Here is an 18,090-nt window from a genome sequence, read left to right on the forward strand (position 1 = left end):
GGCCCTGGCACGTGAGACCAGCTCCCCAACGTTAGAGCCGCTGCCATGATTATCAGTATTGGCATTATTAGCAATGCACCCCCTAAATGGGCAGGCAACCAAAAAGACTGGTCATTGATTTTCAGGTCTTGGAGAGCAGCATGGCCCGTGAGAAAAGGAAAGCAAAGGAAGCCTTAGAGACAGAGAAGAGGAAAGTGCAGGATCTGGAGAACCACTTAACCCAACAGAAGGAGGTACGAGGAGCAGAGAGAGACAGGGGGCTGTGGCAGCCAAAACCCTCTGCAGGGAGCTCCAGGAGCAGATGTGAGGCCGTGGGTCGGTGCCCTGATGTAGAGCAGGCGGTGAAGCGGGCGGGTGGGAGCAGCGCCTCCAGCATCACGCGTTGTACCACTCAGCAGCCACATGACCCAGGGCAGATGGCCGAACCCCCTGAGCCTCGTCTCCTCCTCTGTAACACGGGCGTGGTGACAGGCCCTGCCTCGCAGGATCAGATGAGCTAGTGCACTTGAGTGCTTCGAACTGCGCCTTGCACATGGAGGACCCTCTCCGTGAGCACACCTGGTGGACTAAATACCTGGGGAAGAGAGATGCAGTCCGGGGAGAACCCTGGGTTGGAGTCTGGATCAGTCCCTCAGCCAGCGTCCTCCTCCTCCTCACTGAAAGGTACCATGGAGAGCCCTAGTGGCCTAGCAGTTAAGGATCTGGCATTGTCCCTGCTGTGATGTCGTTTCGATCTCTGGCCCAGGAACCTCCTGACACCTCGGATGCAGCCAAAAAAAAAAACAAATAAAAAATGGTATTTATTATGCAACCCAGCATAAGCATAGTAGAGAAACACCCTCCTGGCTCCAGCCTCCTAGTTTCTTAGAGTCCAAAGTAGACCCTCCCTGGACTGATGGGCAGGTAGAGATGCAAACACTACAGAGTAGGATGGAGCAGACAGGACCATAAGCAGACCACGCAGTGGTCACGTCAGATAAGCGCTGGGGGTCAGCGCATTCTGGAACCACTAAGTACACTCTCAAGGAGTGGGTGATGGGGGGGGGGTGTCCAAGCACCAGGCCTGGGCAGAGTTGGAGACATTCCCCCCCCCCGCCCCCACCCCACAACAGCCTGGGACTGGGCCTTCCAGCCACAAATGCCCGGAGCCACTGCAAGAAGCAGACCCCAAGGCCGAGAGGAGGGGTGTCCCTCAGGTCAGCCGGAGTGCTCAAGCCACCCTGGAAGTCAAAGAAGGCTTCTAGGAGGCCAGGGAGATGTGCCCCCTGTGACTTGTTATGGCCCCTGCAGGAGCCGGGCTCCAGGGATGGAGGGAGCGCACGCAGACACGTGCCAGCCCTCACGGAACATCCAGAAACAAAGCTGGTGACTCAGCGAATTATTTAATTCAGTTTTTTCCAACCATCCACCAATATTTACTAAGCCCCTACTGTGTGCCAGGCCCTACTGAGTGTTGGGGACACTGCAACACACCACACAGACACGGCCAGGTCCTGCCAGACCTTCTACTCTAGAGCATAGGACAGACGGCCACGTGAACAAGTGGCAGGTGACTCCAGAGCCACAGGCATCAGGGAAGACAAAACAGGGGCGGGTTGGCAGGGGCCCAGAGAAGTGACACTAAGTGAGACCTGGAGGGGAAAGGGAATGCCAGGGGGACATCTGGGGAAAGAGATGCCATTATGCCAGGTGGCCCAAGTGCAAAGGAAGGGGGACCTGAGTTAGCTCAGGGTCCGGGGGCAGGAAAGATGAAGTAAAGCTAGAACAAAACGGAAGCCAAATGAGGGGTCAGGGCAAGAAAGCCTGGTTCAAATTCCAGCTCTGCCTTAACATGCTGTGTGACCCTGGTCAAGCCCCTTGCCCTCTCTGTGCCCTCATCTGTACTGTGGGTATAGTGACAGGTTTGTTGCCAAGAATCAGTACATTCGTTGTGAAGCCCTTGCCCAGGCGTGGTCTGAGTCCAGGTCGGGTGGGGAGGATGGTATGCACAGCAGGATGTGGGCACTGGACAGTCAGGCAAAGACCTTGGCAGTGGGACTGTGCCAGCCCATGCAGGGAAGTGAGGTCAGAGTCCACATAGGGTGAGGGAGCACCGACACAGGGCAAGCCTTGTTAAGGGGTGGAAGCCAAACTGTGGTCCCTTATGCGGATGGGCCAGGGGTGGGGTTTTGGAGCGTGGGCTGCCGCTGTACGGGGTGGCAGACTCTGTGCCAGCCCAAGTATGAATAGTCAAGCATGTCTCCTGCCTCCAGGTAGGGTGGCGTGTGAGTCAGGAGGACGGGTCAGGCAAGGTCCAGAAGCCGGGGGCAGAATGGTCAGGTCAGGGCACCGCCATCCCAGCTGGCCTCCTCGTGATGTGACAGTGGCACATCACTCATCCTTACTGCTCCCTTGCAACCTCCCTGTCCCCACCTGCAAGACGGGGGGCTTGCGTTCAGTGCGCAGTGCAGGCACTCAGGTTGCAGCCTTTAGGGGGTGGGCAGTGTCATCGTTACCATTTTCCTTGGTAATTTGCCAAGCAGCACAAATTAAGAGAAAGGGAAGGAGTCACCCGCCTGAGGGGGAAGGGAAGCGCTTGGTGGCCTCGTTGGACAGGCAGGAGGCAGACTGACAGGGTGGGGGCTGGACAGTCTCAGGCCGGCCTGGCAGAGGGAAAACGCCAGGCCCATGCAGGGAGGAGAGTCAGAGCCCAGGTGGGGCAAGGAGGCCAGGCACAGCGGGGCTCTGGCAAGACAGTCTTTTCTCCGGGGCCAGCCGTCTCCAAAGTATAGTAATTTTCAATAATTTTTCTTTTTGTCCAATAATGCATGTTCCTTTAAAGAAATTTTAGGATATAGACCAGCGAAAAGAAGAAAATATAAATTACCACAATCTCAATTGCCTCCCCCCAGGTTGCCACTATTTACATGCCTAGTACATGTCTTTCCAGTCTTTGGTTTATACGTATGTTATTTATTTATTTGAAATGATGTTCATGTGAGTTTAATACTCGTATGGAAGGCATAACTGTAAGAGTTTCAACAGGAGTCCCCACTGTGGTGCAAGAGGATCCACAGCGTCTCTGGAGCACTGGGCTGCAGGTTTAATCCCCGGCCCCACACAGTGGGTGAAGGATCTGGTGTTGCAACATAACTGCAGCTTAGCTGATCCCTGGTCCGGGAACTCCACATGCCTCGGGGTGGCAAAAAAAGGGGGGGGGGAGAAAAAAAGGTTTCAACAGCTGCAGTAAAGTTTCTCGGTCCTTCTCTGGCTGTGTACCTCCTGGGGCTTGTGTGGCTAAGGCTGGGCTCCAGTCCCCTCCTCATCCACATCTGTGGGCTCTTACGTTCTCAGTCCTGACCTGTCCTGGATTTCCATTTTCGGACCCAAGCCTTTGGAGGCTGGAGCGAGACCACCAGCGTCCTCTGAAGCCACAGGCATCAGGTCTGCTGGAACAGGAAGTGTCCCCCCACCCCCCCTCCTGCCCCCAGCTTTGCCTCTCCTGCCCCACCTCCCCAAAAGCCAGGTACTTCCCAACAAGGAACCACACTGGTGCCAGCACACATCAGTTTGGTAGTTTAGTTAATGGCTCAGCACCAAATGCCTTGACCTGAACACTTACCAGCCTGTCACTTCCTGAACAGCAGCCCAGAAATCCTGAATAACAAATAACTCTCTCTTTTACGGGCATAACTAACCAAGTCGTGACTTCCGGGTTCTCGCCGTGCCGGGCACGCCACACTTCTCCGCTGTCTCTCTAACAGGCGTCCCGTTCCCTGAGCTCTTCCTCCCAAACCCTGACTCACTGGTGTCAACGATTACTAATCCTGGCTTCCCCCTGTCGTGTCATTTCCCCTCCTTTCTCCTGCACACACCCTCCCATCACTTGTCCTGGACTTCCAGATTGCAGAGAGCAGCATCGCCTACGAGAAACACAAAGCAATGGAGGCCATAGAGAAGGAAAAGAAAAAGGTGCAAGATCTAGAAAACCGCATAACCAAGCAGAAGGAGGTATGAGTCTCAAAGAACAAAGACCAGCAGGGCCAGCAGGGCCGCGCGTGGGGCTCCGGTAACAGGTGGGCTGGGTTCAAATCCTACCTCTGCCACCCTCTGGCTGAGGACGTTCGGGAAGGCTTGATAGCTAACGTACACAGGGAAAAGCACCTGGCGCTCGGGGCGTGCTGCATGTCTTGGCTGCTTTTAATATCTATCATCCTTGTCATCATCATGATTAGCTCACAGCCAGGAAGCAGAGGGGCAGAATCGGAACCCAGGACTGTCTGACTCCAGAACCCCTCATCATCACCCCTTCTGTGTCTGTCCTTGAGCTTGACGTGGGCTCAGCTGCCTGGGGTTCCAGAGGGAGTGTCAGGATATGGTGCCTGAGTGTCTGATCCCCTCAATGCAAGTTTCACTGGAATGTGTCATCATCGTCAAGAGTAACCTCATAATCAAACCACACTTAATTTTTGTTTGTTTGTTAGGGCCACACTTGAGGCATGTGGAGGTTCCCCGGCTGGTGTCTCATCAGAACTATAGCTGCAGGCCTACGCCACAGTCACAGCAACGTGGGATCCCAGCCACATCTGCAGTCTACACCACAGCTCACGGCAACGCCAGATCCTTAACCCACTGGGTGAGGCCAGGGATCGAACCTGAAACCTCATGGTTCCTAGCTGGATTCGTTTCCACCTCCCCGCAATGGGAACTCCTACATTTACAGTTATTACTGGAAGCAGGAGATGCAGTTGGAACAGAAGCCGTTCATAGGACCCTGTCTTAGGCACCTCCAAGCTGGAGGACTGGATCCACTCCTCCTGGGTCCCAGCAGTGCAAGGGACACACAGGTACACAATGGCCACTATCTCAAAAGTCCAGGCAAGTGAAAAAGAATCTGAAAAAGAATGGCTATGTGTATGTGTATAACTGAATCACTTTGTTGTACAGCAGAAATTATCACAACACTGTAAATCAATTATGCTTCAGTAAAACGTTAAAAAATGGAAAAACAACAAAAAGTCAAGGCAGGTGATAAACACACAGCCTAGCAATAGTGGGTTAAATTTAAATATAGGTAAATACAATTTCATAGGCGTTTCAAGACCAGATGGAGCTAAACAGGTCTTTTAAGTCTCTTCACAGCAAAATCTTAGATCATTTTCTTGGAAGAAAGTTTTCCCAACACCAACATGCAGGGAGTCACTAAGGAAGGGGGAGGGGCGGTGGGTATTTTAAAGGCCAGATTCCTGGGCTTGGCTCCCAGAGATTCTGACTCACTGTCTGTAGGGTGGACTCTGAGATCTGCCTTTTTAACAAACAATCCTGGAGGTGCACAAGAGAGACCAGTGCCCAGAAACCGCGTCTGGATTACGCATCAGGCACCACTTTTTAAGAGAGCCCTCGTCCAGCTGGAGTGTGTCCAGAGGAAGCAGACCAGAGCTGGGCAAAGTGATACAAGATTTGTCAGCCCCGGGACTGACACACCTGTGCAGGATTCCCCTTGTGCAGGTGGATGCTGCAGGCTGGGAGAGGCCAGGAGCCACCTCGACACACAGCCTTGTTTTCCCGAATGGTTCACCATGGTTCTTCTACACAGTACTTCAGTTAGGGGTAGGAGAAAAGGAGGAGTTCCCACTTTATTTATTTATTTAGCTTTTTTATTTTTTTAGGACTCCCCCAGAGGCATATTGATATTCCCAGACTAGGGGACGAGTGGGAGCTGCAGATGCCAGCCTATGCCACAGCCACAGCCACACCAAATCCGAGCCGCATCTGTGACCTACACTGCAGCTCATGACAATGTCAGATCCTTAACACACCGAGCACGGCCAGGGATCGAACCCATATCCTCATGGATACTAGTCGGGTTCTTAACCCGCTGAGCCACAATGGGAACTCCCAAGGAGTTCCAATTTTTTGTTTGTTTGTTTTCTGTCTTTTAGAGGCGCACTTGCGGCATAGGGAGGTTCCCAAGCTAAGGGTCCATTCGGAGGTGTAGCTGCCGGCCTACATCACAGCCACAGCAACGCCAGATCCAAGCCGAGTCTGCAACCTACACCCCAGCTCACGGCAACGCCAGATCCTTAACCCACTGAGAGAGGCCAGGGATCCAACCCGAAACCTCATGGTTCCCAGTCGGATTCGTTTCCACTGCACCGCGATGAGTTCCAATTTTAAAATAGATTACTCAGGAGAGAAAATGGATGAGTGAGACTAATGCAAAAAAAAAAAAAAAAAGTGTGTATCATGAAATCAATGAATGGGTCCAGTTCCAGCATTCACAGTGAAGCGGAACGCCCAGTGGCTGTGCAGTTCACTAGACAAAAATGGCCCAGGGGCTCCTGGAAAATAGACCGCTCTGGATCCTCAACCCAGAGAGCATCTCTCCTCAGGATCGTCATGGAGGGGACTCTGTAAAACGCAACCAACAGCCTCCTCGGTGACAATGGCGACACCAGAGGGCAAGGTCTTGTGACAACCCTCAAGGCAGGCTGGGGACATCACAGCAGACAGGGAAAAACTGCCCCACGGGCTCCCCTTTACCAGGAAAGACCGAGGAAGTACTCGGATGCGGAGTGGCTTATTTGCATGCTGTTTTACTTGTATGCACAGAAGGGCAGTCGAAAGATGGATTTTACCTATGCAAAAAAAAAAATAAGATTTATGTGGGAAGAAGAGGAGAGGGGGAGGAAAGAAGTAAATCCAGACCCACCGGAACAGTGAACTTTGAGTAGCCACCCAGGAGCAAAGATGCCAGGCAGCATGTTCTGCCCTTAGGCAGCTTCACAGCCCATCCAAGAAACCAGCTCGGCTTGGTGTGGATTCTCCAGGAAGCTGGAGTGTCGTGCTATGGCATGCCAGCCTGTGTCCCCAGGCCTACACCCTGTCCTCGCTGGGATTTTTCAACCCTCGTGACCCCATCAAGACCGCAAATAAGAACAAACTGAACCCAGCAACGGTACTGAAAAAAAATGAAGTGACTGCCGAACGAGGCTTGCAGGCCTCGTGTGATGAAAATCACGTTTTGTTTTGTTTCCCCCCTAAAATCAGTTTCCTTTCCCAATTATAAAAAGAGCACGCATTTGCTCTAGAATTTTTGAAAAGTATGGAAAATCACTCAGAAGACAAGAAAAACTGCCTGTGATTCCGCCGAGTGGAGTCCCCACGAGTGACATTTTTTTCTCTTTTTAGGGCCGCACCTGCAGCATATGGAAGTTCCCAGGCTAGGAGTCAAATTGGATCTGCAGCTGCCAGTCTGCACCACAGCCACATCTGTAACCTATGCCACAGCTTGCGGCAAACCTGGATCCTAAACCCACTGAGCGAGGCCAGGGATCAAACCCACATCCTCATGGAAATGAGTTGGGTTCTTAAGCCACTGAGCCACAGTGGGACCTCCACGAGTGACATTTTGATGTGGTTCCTGGCAGGTCACCTTTATGTCAATCATTATCACGTTCATCAGTTTGTCACAAAGTGATGTGCACTGTTCCACTGTGCACGCAGATTTGGACGCCGTGCTTCGGCTTGATATTTACAAACATGGCCACACATCTCTGAACATTTCCCCACAACCTGCCGATGAAGGATGACCTGGGTTTGCGCTGTGTTGAGTGAACCCTGATGCATTCACTCTCGGGCACTGGGCTGTTTCTCGCTTTTCACTAGAGTTAAAAATGCTTGGCTGAGCAGCCCTGTGCTGTCCTTAGGGTACACCGCCAAGAGTGGAATCCCGGAGTCACAGGCTAGGAGCATTTGTAGGCTCATGGTACACGTTCCCACATGACGCCCGAGAAAGTTCCTACCGGTTTTCACTGCCATCAGCGGAGTCTAAGGATGCCCAGCGCAGCGCCTCAAGAATGTATTTGATAATGAATTAAATAATGAAATTTGTGAAAAGGCGACATCCAGTATGATTCCAACTATATGACATCCTGGAAAAGGCAAAACTATGGAGATAGTGAAAAGATCAGATTAATAAGTGGAGGGGTGAAGAGATGGAGCACAGAGGATCCAGGGGACAGTGAAACTCTTCTGTATGATATAGAACGACGGTGGATACATATCCTTATACATTTGTCCAAACCTATAGAATGTACAACACCAAGAGTGACCCCTCATGTAAACTATGGACTCTGGGTCATAATGATACAGTCAAAGTAGGTTTATCAATTATAACAAATGTGGAGTTCCCGTTGTGGCTCAGCAGGTTAAGAACCCAGCTAGTAGCCATGGGGAACGCGGGTTCAATCCCTTGCCCTGCTGAGTGAGTTAAGGATCCGGCGTGGCCGTGAGTGTGGTGAGGGTCACAGACAGGGCTCAGGTCTGGCTTTGCTGTGGCCGTGGTGCAGGCCAGCAGCTGCAGCTCCAGTTCAACCCCTAGCCTGGAATGGTATGCTGCAGGTGCAGCCCTAAAATATATATAAAACAAATGTACCAATCCATTGGGGGATGTTGAGAGTGGGGAGGGATGTGCGGGCGGTGGGGGCACAAGGGAGATGGAAGCTCTCTGTACTTTCTGCTCAGTTTTGCAGTGAACCTAAAACAGCTCTAAAAAATGAAGTCGAATAAAGTCCATCCAGCCCCAGCAAGAGGGCCTGTCACGAAGCCCGCATTCCACCATGGTTGAGGGTGAACCCATGGAGGAGTGTAGAATTTGGACAGATGGGAAGAACGGGTTCCAGGAGGAGGGGGAGATGTTGAGGACATGGCACCCGGAGTCGAGTCTTGCCGGGGCCCCAGGGGAGAAGCGGAGGTCACCCCTGGGCCGAAGCCACGGAGGACGATGGGGGAGCGTCCTCAAGGCAGGCCCTGTGACAAAGCAGTGAAGGAACTCGGCACATTTATCCTGGAAAATAGATTTAGGGAGAGACATGACAGCCGTCCTCAAATATTTAAAGGGCTGCCTCATAAAAGAGAAATAAAACATTTTCAATGAGCTCCAGGTGACAGAACTGAGCTCAGAGACCAGAAATCTCAAGGAGACAGCTCTCAGCTAAATATAAAAGAGTTCCCTGGTAATTGGAGCCTTCCAGAGAAAGCATGGACCTTGGACTTAAAAAAGGATCAACAGAACAATAACAGAGCAGAGGTCACCTCCTCTCTGAAAACAGGGGAGGGGGAGGCTAGGGTGAGTAGTTATTCCCGAATTGCAGGTAATTTAGTGTTTGCTGTTTGTCTAGGAAATAGATTTGCAAGTGCAAAAAGAAGACATCTTAAATAATAAATTAAATGACGCACTGGCCATGGTAGAAAAGACCCAGAAAACAAAGACAGCTGAGTGTCTAAAGGCAGAGAGCCTCACCATGCAATTAAAGGAAACAGTAGCTGAACTGGAAACTGCCAAGACAAAGATGGTGAGTTGGTGCCTCTGGGGATGGGAGAAGTTTCCCCTCCGTTGAAGATCTCAGTTCTAGGAGGATGCGTGGTTTAGACCAGGGCTTCTTGGCCTCCACACTGTCCGTGTTCGGGGCTGGCTGACTTTCTTGTTGGAGGGGGTGGGGGTAGGGGGATATGTGACAGCAACCCTGGCCTCTACCCATGAGTTGCCAGCAGCACCTCCTCCAGCTGTGACCACCAAAATCACCCTCTATTGAGAAGTATTCATTTAGCATAAAAGGTAAACAGAGGCTGTGCCACCCTCTCTCGAGGGCCTTCTAAGATGCTGTCATTCCAGGTCTTCATGGGTTGGGGCTGAAGGACGGAGCAGCCCCAGAATTTAGGGATCAGTGACTATTCCCCAGCCTTCAGGATAAAGTTTTTCAAAGTTAGCTCGGCATTCAAGGCCCTCCGCCAGCAGGGCTCCATACCACACTCACCTGTCATTCATACATTGAACAGACAGGTGTGTAGACAAGGATGAGGATGGGATCTGGCAGAAGTGTACCAGGTGAATCTGAGATGGACCAGAGCTGGAGACACCGGCTTGGGGTGTGGCATGTGGTGGCCGGCGATGTAGGCCAGAATCACAGGACAGAGGAGGGGAAGCAGGGAGTCGCTGTCGAGAGAGTTACAGGAGAAGTGGCGGGACTTGATAACCGATTGACAGGACAGGCGTAGAGGGGAGGGAAGAGCCAAGGGCAGGGGGTGGGGGCGGTGGAGCTTGATGGCACGTGGAAGTGGTGGACATAGAGAGGTGGGGTGGGGGTCTCTTGCGGGGGAGGGACTCTCTTCTAGAGATGATGAAGAATTCAGATGGAGGCGAGGGTAAGGGTATCAAGGTTCAAAAATCGCCAAACTTTCAGGGCACAATAGATTGGGGGGAGGAGGCAAGACAGGAGGACTAAATGTGAAAGACAGATCCCCGTGGGGCGTGGGGTGATTGTTGAAAAGAGTGGGCGTGTGTGAGCGTCTCAGGCAAAGAATCTTCACATCTGAAAGAGGTCAGAGGCCCAACGTGTTAACTAGGAATTGGGGGGCAAGAGGGTGATGTCATCCAAAGATCAGAGGAGGCTGGGAGGGGGGTGGGGGGGAGAAGTGGGAGGGAAGCAGGTGAGACACCGAGACCCAGGGTGGGAGAACACTTGCAGGCAGAGAGCACTGTCGAGGGGAGGGGGGGGGCAACCACTGGCAATTTCTGTTTTCAAGAAATCCAAATTCATTGCTTTTTTCTTGTAAGACTGTCCTCATTAATTGAACAAATACTGAGCATCTAGGTCTCAGTGCTGAGGCAGGGATCTAGGCACTGACGCTGAGGGCACATCGGTCTATCAGAAAGAGCACATGGGTCTATCAGAAAGGGCACGTTTCTGCTCTCACGGAGCTTATCTTGTGGTGGGAGTGAGAAATCAAGAAATGAGATCATTCAGATGGTGGTAGGTGCCTCGGGGAAGAGAAGACAGGATGACGTCCCCTTTAGATAGGCAGTCGGAGAGGGCCTCTCCAATGAAGTGACATTGGAGCTGAGGCCTGACACACTAGGAGTCCGCTGTGCAAGGAGCTGGAGGATTGTACCCTGCAGAGGGAACCGCACATGCAAAGGTCCTGGGGTGGGGCCGAGTGGGTGCCGGCGGATGCAGAGGTGAATGTTGCTATTGTTGTTGTCATCGTGTCTGGCTCCGAAGCTCTCGCTGACCGTGTCTGTTTTCCCAGATCATGATGGAGGAGCGGATACAGCGGCTACAGCACACAGTGAGGGCCCTCCAGGAAGACCACGAATCCCAGAAGCACGGATTTGAAAACGAAATCATGGAGTACAAGGAGCAGATCAAACAGCACTCCCAGACGATCGTGAGTCTGGAAGAAAGACTCCAGAAAGTGACCGAGCATCATAAAAAAATAGAAGGAGAGATTGCAACGTTGAAGGACAACGAGCCAGGTTGGTCCAGAGAGACGCCAAGGACATCTGAGCGTTCAGGGCAGGTTCTGATGACCCTGGGGGTCCCTGTGGGCTGATGGACAAGAAGAGTCTGCTGCGCCTGGTTTAAAAGCCCCTTTATTGTCTGGAGGCCTCTTTTCTTCTTGTCATACAGCAAGGTTAGGCGCCCTCAAGGCCAGGTTCACTCAAGTAACAGCAATGAGCAGGGACAGCCTTTGTGCCAAGCCGGTCAGCCAGCGAGAGACACAGGCTGCCGGGGCTGCTGGGGCGTCAGAGCAGCTCCCTGGGAATCAGTTTCCACATGGAAACATCCCATGCAGGGGCCTTTCCAGGGCGTCTCTCTGCCATCAGCAATTTGCGACTTTGTCTAATGTACTTTCGTAACCAGCTGGGGTTTATCTCTTGAGGAAAAAAAAAAAAAAAAAAAAAAAAAGGCTGAATAAAAGAACTTGGAGTTGTGAGCCCTTGATTTGCCCTGAATGACCAAGGTGATGCATAAAACTAAACAGCGAGCTTGTTGGAAAAGAGTTCTGGAAGCCGAGGCCTCAGGCCAGGGTTTCTCATCCTCACACTAGTACCGCCTTTGGGCTGGACAAGTCTTGGTCAGGGGCTGTCCTGTGCCCTCTAGGGTATTGAGTGGCACCCCTGGCCTCTGCCCACTGGATGCAATAGCCCTCATCCCCACCCCAGTGTAACAAGCAAAAATGTCTCCAGAGAGGGCCATGTGTCCCCTTGGGGTAAACTCAGCCCCAGTTGAGAACCCTGGTCCTAGTCTCAAGCCAGTTGACAAGCTGTCAGGGCTCGCTTCATGCGTTCCTTCATTCAACACACTTAACTGAGCATCTCTTCTGTCCCAAGCTCATTCTGGGCCCCAGGGGTTCCGTGATGGCCTGGCCAGGCAGGTCCCTGCAGTCAGCCAAATCACTGCCCTGGCCGGGGACCCGGGATGAACAGGGCACCATGGCAAGGCTGGGGCAGGACTCGGTTTCCCAGCCCAGGTCCAGCCAGAGGGAGGGTGTTTACGAAGGGACCCAAGAGTGACTACATCTTTGTCACCCCACCCTTAGGTCCCTGCCAGCCACAGGTACCTGTCAAATGAATAAATGAGTCTCGGAGGGTGGTGGGGAGTTGGGGGGGAAAGGAAGGCAGTGGGCTGAGGAGTAAGAGGGAGCTGAGGACAGGACGAGAGTCTTGCCTGAGCAGAGAAGAGGAAATAGGGCAGGAGGTGAGACCCAGAGGTTAGGCTCCTTCTCTCACCGCTTAGCTGAGTGGTCACCGGGCTGGTCCACCACTCCTGCGCTCATCTCCGTATTTGTCAGTGGAGTCAGCGACCCCTGCCTTAGTGAGTAGCTGGAAAGACTTGAGGCCAAGGCGCTCATCTGTGGAGGGGGAGGGGCGGGGCAGCCTGGGGCACTGACCCCGCATGGTTCTCATTAGAGGGCTGGGGGCATAGGGAAGGTTTATAAGTTGAGAAAGACACAGGTGTGTTGATAAGCAAAGGGGAAGGAAACGTCCATTGCACAAGGGCTGTGATGACGCTCACCTGTCCCTCTGACTCAGCCCAGGAGGGGGACGTGCAGCAGCGGGACCCTGCAGCAGCGCCTTCGTTGGAGAACAGTGGCAAAGACACAGTGTGCGACCATCTGATGTGAGTACCTGGCCGAACCCCTGCCCTGGCCCCATCGTCAGAATATGAAAAGGGTTAAGTCTGGGCTCTTCTTGCTGCTCTTTGAGTTTCTTGATTCCTTCAGCAAGTCAGGTGTCAATCTATGGAAAGATCTGGGTCCATCTGTGTTCTGACCCAACTCAGCACTCTCCAGGCATGTGGCCCTGGGCAGGTCACGTCACCTCCTGTGCTCGGCTTCCCTGATTGTGAGATCAGGAGGTACAGGAATGCCAGCTAATGCTGTGATTACCTGTCCCCACCCCCCCACCACCACCACCCCCGACACATACCTGCTCAAAGCCAGCCTGTATCATTAGCAGGTTTCACTCCTCTGAGACCCTGGATGGAGTCAGGGTCCTGGAGAGGTTCCAAGTTAAAGCTTGGGCCAAGTGACCTTGAAGCTCCCTCCCAACCCAAAATCCATACCTCACACCTCAAGGAGCTGACAGTTTGTAGAAAAACAGAACCCGCAGAGGGGAGAGATCCTGAGAGCTATGCCAAGCGGTGGACGAACAAGAAGGCAGGAAGGTGATGTGGAGAAAGGGTTCAGAAGGGTCTCAAAGAATACAAACCACTGGCCTGAGCCCTGCACCAAGTACAAGCTACCAAAGTCTCACGTCACAGGGGTTTTACCCCAAAAGACAAAGATGCTCCGAAGCCCAGCCTCTGTGTTCTGAGAAGTTCCTAACTGACTCTTCCTGGTGGAAAACACTCTCTCTAAAGACAGCAGGAGGAGTTCCCATCGTGGTTCAGTGGTTAACGAATCCGACTAGGATGCAGGTTCGATCCCTGGCCTCGCTCAGTGGGTTAAGGATCCAGCGTTGCCATGAGCTGTGGTGTAGGTCGCAGACGCTTGGATCTGGCATTGCTGTGGCATAGGCCAGCGGCTACAGCTCTGATTAGACCCCTAGCCTGGGAACCTCCATATGCCTGTGGGTGAGGCCCTAGAAAAGACAAAAAAAAAAAAGTTAAAGACAGCGGGAGCCACAACCTGGAGAAGAATCAGCGTCACGTCGCTCTCCTCTAGTGCATGTCATTAGCTGTGTACACCCTTGAGTCTTAGAGTTTCATCCCTGAGCTGGAAGAGTTATAAGCCAAGGAGATTAGACAGACACACACAGACACACACACACACACACGCATGCACGCACGTACATGTATAGTTATATCCTTCCCAGTCACCACCAATCTTTCTTTCTTTATTCTGGTTTGCAGACAGCCAGTATTTTGCTTTATTCCATACACACTCTACCTTCAAAAGTCCGTACAAGAGGAGCCTGGATTTCAGAAGCCTGTGGACTCAAGTGACATCAATACCCGCCCAGAGACTGAGGCTCTTAACCCCCTTTGGAATGTGCAAGACTGCAGCTCTTCCTCCTGCCCTGTACACACACACACACACACACACACACACACACACACACACACCCGTGCCTTCCTCGGGGCTGAAGTGTCTTCACACCTGCTCAGAGCACATCCTGTGTCCTCCCCACAACCCTCATCGGGGCACCTCGCCCACCATCACTCTGTGCCGGTTCCCATGGAAACCATCCTCCCTGTCAAGCACCCTGAGCCTCATGGTACCAAAGATATCCTGCCCTCTGGGGCGGCATGGGCACAAGGAGCAGCCCTCAACCCTCTGTCCCTTGGTTTTCTGGATCCTACAGCCCACTCTTCCGCAAAGGGTCGCATGAACACCACTCACTCACATGGCGCCACCTCCCTCCACCAGGAATTAAAAGAAGCTGGTGAGAGGACAGATGCCATAGTGTCCTCCACCTCTCTCCTTCCTCGTCTTCACAGAACCCCTGAACCCACAAAAAAATAGTCTTCCTTCTTCTTTCCATCAAAGAGCAAAAGTCCACTAGAGCATTGGTTCAGGCTGATAGAGGCTTGAGCAGGAACAGGTGTCACCCTCATAGGAGTTGTCTTTCAACCTCAGAGCAAAGCCAGTGCACCCTTTGTTCTATCTCCTTGTGTTTGTCATTAATGAATATGCATCAAAATGGATTTTTGTTTTGAGAATTTTTAAGAGTGTGCTTATCGCTCTTGCTCGGATCTTGGTATCACCTGGACCACCGTTGATTGAGGTTCACTTTGCCGTTGTACTTGACCCCTTCCGGGCACTCGAGACACCACGGAGACTGAGTTGAACTGACTTGGTCTGTTTTTGTGAATTTCAGAGAGGATTTATTGACTGCTCAGAAGGAAATCCTGTCTCAGCAGGAGGTCATCATGAAGTTAAGGAAAAACCTTACTGAAGCCCACAGCCGAATGTCAGACCTGAGAGGTTGGTGCAGTCGCCTGTGTCTCTTGATTTCCTGGCCCACTTTGAGAAAGAAAAGAAGTGGGTCTGAAGGGTTGGAGAGCTGGCCATGAAAAATCCCTCTCAACCCACTTCCCTGGGCTGTCACAGGACTTGAAACCCAGGGTCTGCGAAAGCTCTATCCTGGGTGTGACATTCATTCCACTTGATACGGGGCCACAGGGAGTGTTCTCAGATGGCTCGGGACCTCTGGGCAGAAATGTAACTTTCTTTTTCAAGGAGAATCTCGTTTTACCCCAGAGGCTTCACTGGGAGCAGAGACTTTGCTGGGAGCAGAGGCTTGGAGGTCAGTCATGAGCCCCCCGGGCGGCCCAGCCTGCACAAGCCCTGACACTCACCAGCTCAGTGTCTTACAGTAAAGTGTTCTCCTGGGCCTCCCCTTCCTCTGATGCAAAAACGCCTGCAGCACACCTGCCTTGCAGGGTTGACATGAGCTTCAGGAAGAAATAGCTCTGGCGTCCGCTCTCTTCTGGCTGGACGTGAGTCTGGCTGGTAGGCCTACCTGGCTCCTCTTCTCTTCTCCCCCAACATTAATTTCTGCCTCCCTTCTTCTTGCTTCTTAGAGCTGACCTCTCTTCCCCATCCCTAGCTTCCATCAAGCCAAAAGGCTTCGGCAGATAGGAGGAGCTGGGAGATACAGTGAAGTTTGGGGAAGCGGCAGGAGGATGGGGAACTCGTGTCTTGTCCTCATCTCGAACCCTGTGCAGCCCTGAGCCTTCAGTGGTATCTGCTCCCCGTGTCTGGACCTGTTAGGCATTTATGGCAGAAATTTTCTTTTCTTTTTTATGGCTGCACCCGCGGCATATGGAAGTTCCTGGGGCCAAGGATTGCCTCCGAGCCTCAGCTTCAACCTGTTCCACAGCTGTGGCCACATCCCGATCTTTCACCCACTGTGCAGGGCCAGGGATCCAACCCGCACCTCCACAGCAACCTGAGCAGCTGCAGTCAGATTCTTAACCCAATGCGCCACAGTGGGAACTCCAGAAATTTTCAAAGAGTGATTTTTTTCCGTACTAAAGCGTAAGGACGTGGCGGAGAGGCTGCCATTCCCAGTGCTAGAATCAGGAGGCGCTGGCCCCAGTTCTGAATCTGCTGTTTATTAGCTGGGTGACTTTAGGCAAGTCACTAACCTCAGAACCTCAGTCTGCACCTGTGACATGGGGGTGTTACCGGCTGCTGCCCTGCAGGGTTGCTATGAAGATTCAAGGCAATGTACTTATCTTAGTTTGGAAGCAGACCCCAGCAGAATTCCGCTGGTTTATTTGAGAAATGTCCCCAAGAAATAATAGCGGTGGAGGTGAGTGAGGCAGGAAAGAGAAGAAAGCAGGTAAGGGCTGTGTGGTCAGCCAGTGGGCACGGTGGGCGACTGCAGCTTAACTCCCCAGGGGCTCCTGGGGGGCAGCCTGGTCACGTGCCTCTGGGTGCCCCCCTGAGATGGGAGGGAGCCAGGCTGTGTCCTTGTCTCCACCTGTCCTTAGTTGGAGCCCTGTTTCCCGGCAGACACAGGAGCAGAGCAGTCTCCAGAGGCCTTAGAATGCCTTGGGCAAACAGATGCAGAAACAGGCAGCTGACAGTCGGGTCGCCAGGGTGCCATAAAATGCCAGAGGCACACAGGCCCAGACAGCTGGGGTCAGGCAGGAGCCCAGGCTGCCTCACGGAGCCAGAACTCACTAAAAAATACTGCTGCAGTGCTAGGTTGCTGGTTTTTGCAAAGCCACAAACAGGCCTCTTGGTTATTACGAAAGCCCCCCAAGGACTCTTGGAGGGTGGACTGCTTCATGGTTCTTGGAGGCCTGGCAGATCTGCTGCCGCCCCAGTGGAGCCCCGAGTCAGGAGACCCCTCTCATTAGCTTTCACGTGGCTCCCAGGGGAACTTAGCGAGAAGCAGAAGATGGAACTGGAGAGGAACGTGGCCCTGGTCCAGCAACAGAGCAGCGAGCTGAGTGTGCTCAAGGAAAAGATGGCACAGATGAGCAGCCTGGTGGAGAAGAAGGACAAGGAGCTAGAGGTCCTCAAGCAGGCGCTCAGGTGTGTTGGAAGGTCTGCCTGGCACAGACAGGGGGGCTTAGTCAGAGCTGGTCGAAGGGTTGAATAAGTGAGTAGATGACTGAATGGATGACACGCATCTCATTGCTTCACAACCTCATCATTCAAAACAAAGCTTTGCTGAGTTCTGTGCATCTCAGACATTCCAGCCCAATATTCCAGATAAGTCTCAGCTTGCAGGCCTCTTCCTCCAGGAAGCCCTCCAGCACTCACCCTCGCCCGACAGTAGCCAAGAGCTCCTGTTCTGCCTGAAGTCACTCAGCGCCTGCACTCTCCTGACCTAACCCGTCTCACACAGTCAGGCTGCCGCTGCCTGTTGAATTGTCTGCCTCCCCCGCAAAGGCCCCTGTGTAGACCTTCCCTGCTCCTGACTTCCCGGCATTCACCCAGTGCCTGGCATGTCGCAGAACTTCATACACATTGACTGAACAAGTGTACAAACTGGAGGGGTCAGGTCAGCTCAAAGCAAATATATTGCTCTTGTCCCATGGAGTCATCTGAAAAATACACACGAGTTTGCATTTTTATCAAAAGCTTATCCATATCTTGATATAAGATTAATGTCCTTCCCCAAAAAAAGTTTGAATAAAATTCATATCTCATGTGCCTCAGGGCTCATGGCCAAGGCAGATTTACCCAGTGGTTAAAAGAAAAGGCTTCAGACCCAGGCCACTTGGGCTCAAGGCCAGGAGCCTTTATCTACAAGCTCCATGACCACAGGCGGTTGCTGCATGTCTCTTTCCTTGTCTGTAAAAT

The 18,090-nt window shown here is 52.5% G+C and overlaps 1 protein-coding gene across 1 annotated transcript in view; it reads left to right on the forward strand.

The window, feature by feature from the left end:
• FHAD1 (forkhead associated phosphopeptide binding domain 1) overlaps positions 1-18,090 on the forward strand; it is a 135,712-nt gene that overhangs the window by 95,296 nt on the left and 22,326 nt on the right. The window contains exons 20-26 of the mRNA XM_021097597.1: positions 126-233; positions 3,883-3,990; positions 9,162-9,335; positions 11,071-11,296; positions 12,857-12,944; positions 15,146-15,252; positions 17,157-17,316. Of these exons, the coding sequence (XP_020953256.1) occupies positions 126-233; positions 3,883-3,990; positions 9,162-9,335; positions 11,071-11,296; positions 12,857-12,944; positions 15,146-15,252; positions 17,157-17,316 (971 nt within the window). The remainder of the gene's footprint in view (positions 1-125; positions 234-3,882; positions 3,991-9,161; positions 9,336-11,070; positions 11,297-12,856; positions 12,945-15,145; positions 15,253-17,156; positions 17,317-18,090) is intronic.

Source organism: Sus scrofa, chromosome 6, assembly GCF_000003025.6.
Source record: "Sus scrofa isolate TJ Tabasco breed Duroc chromosome 6, Sscrofa11.1, whole genome shotgun sequence".
Taxonomy (NCBI): Eukaryota; Metazoa; Chordata; class Mammalia; order Artiodactyla; family Suidae; genus Sus; species Sus scrofa.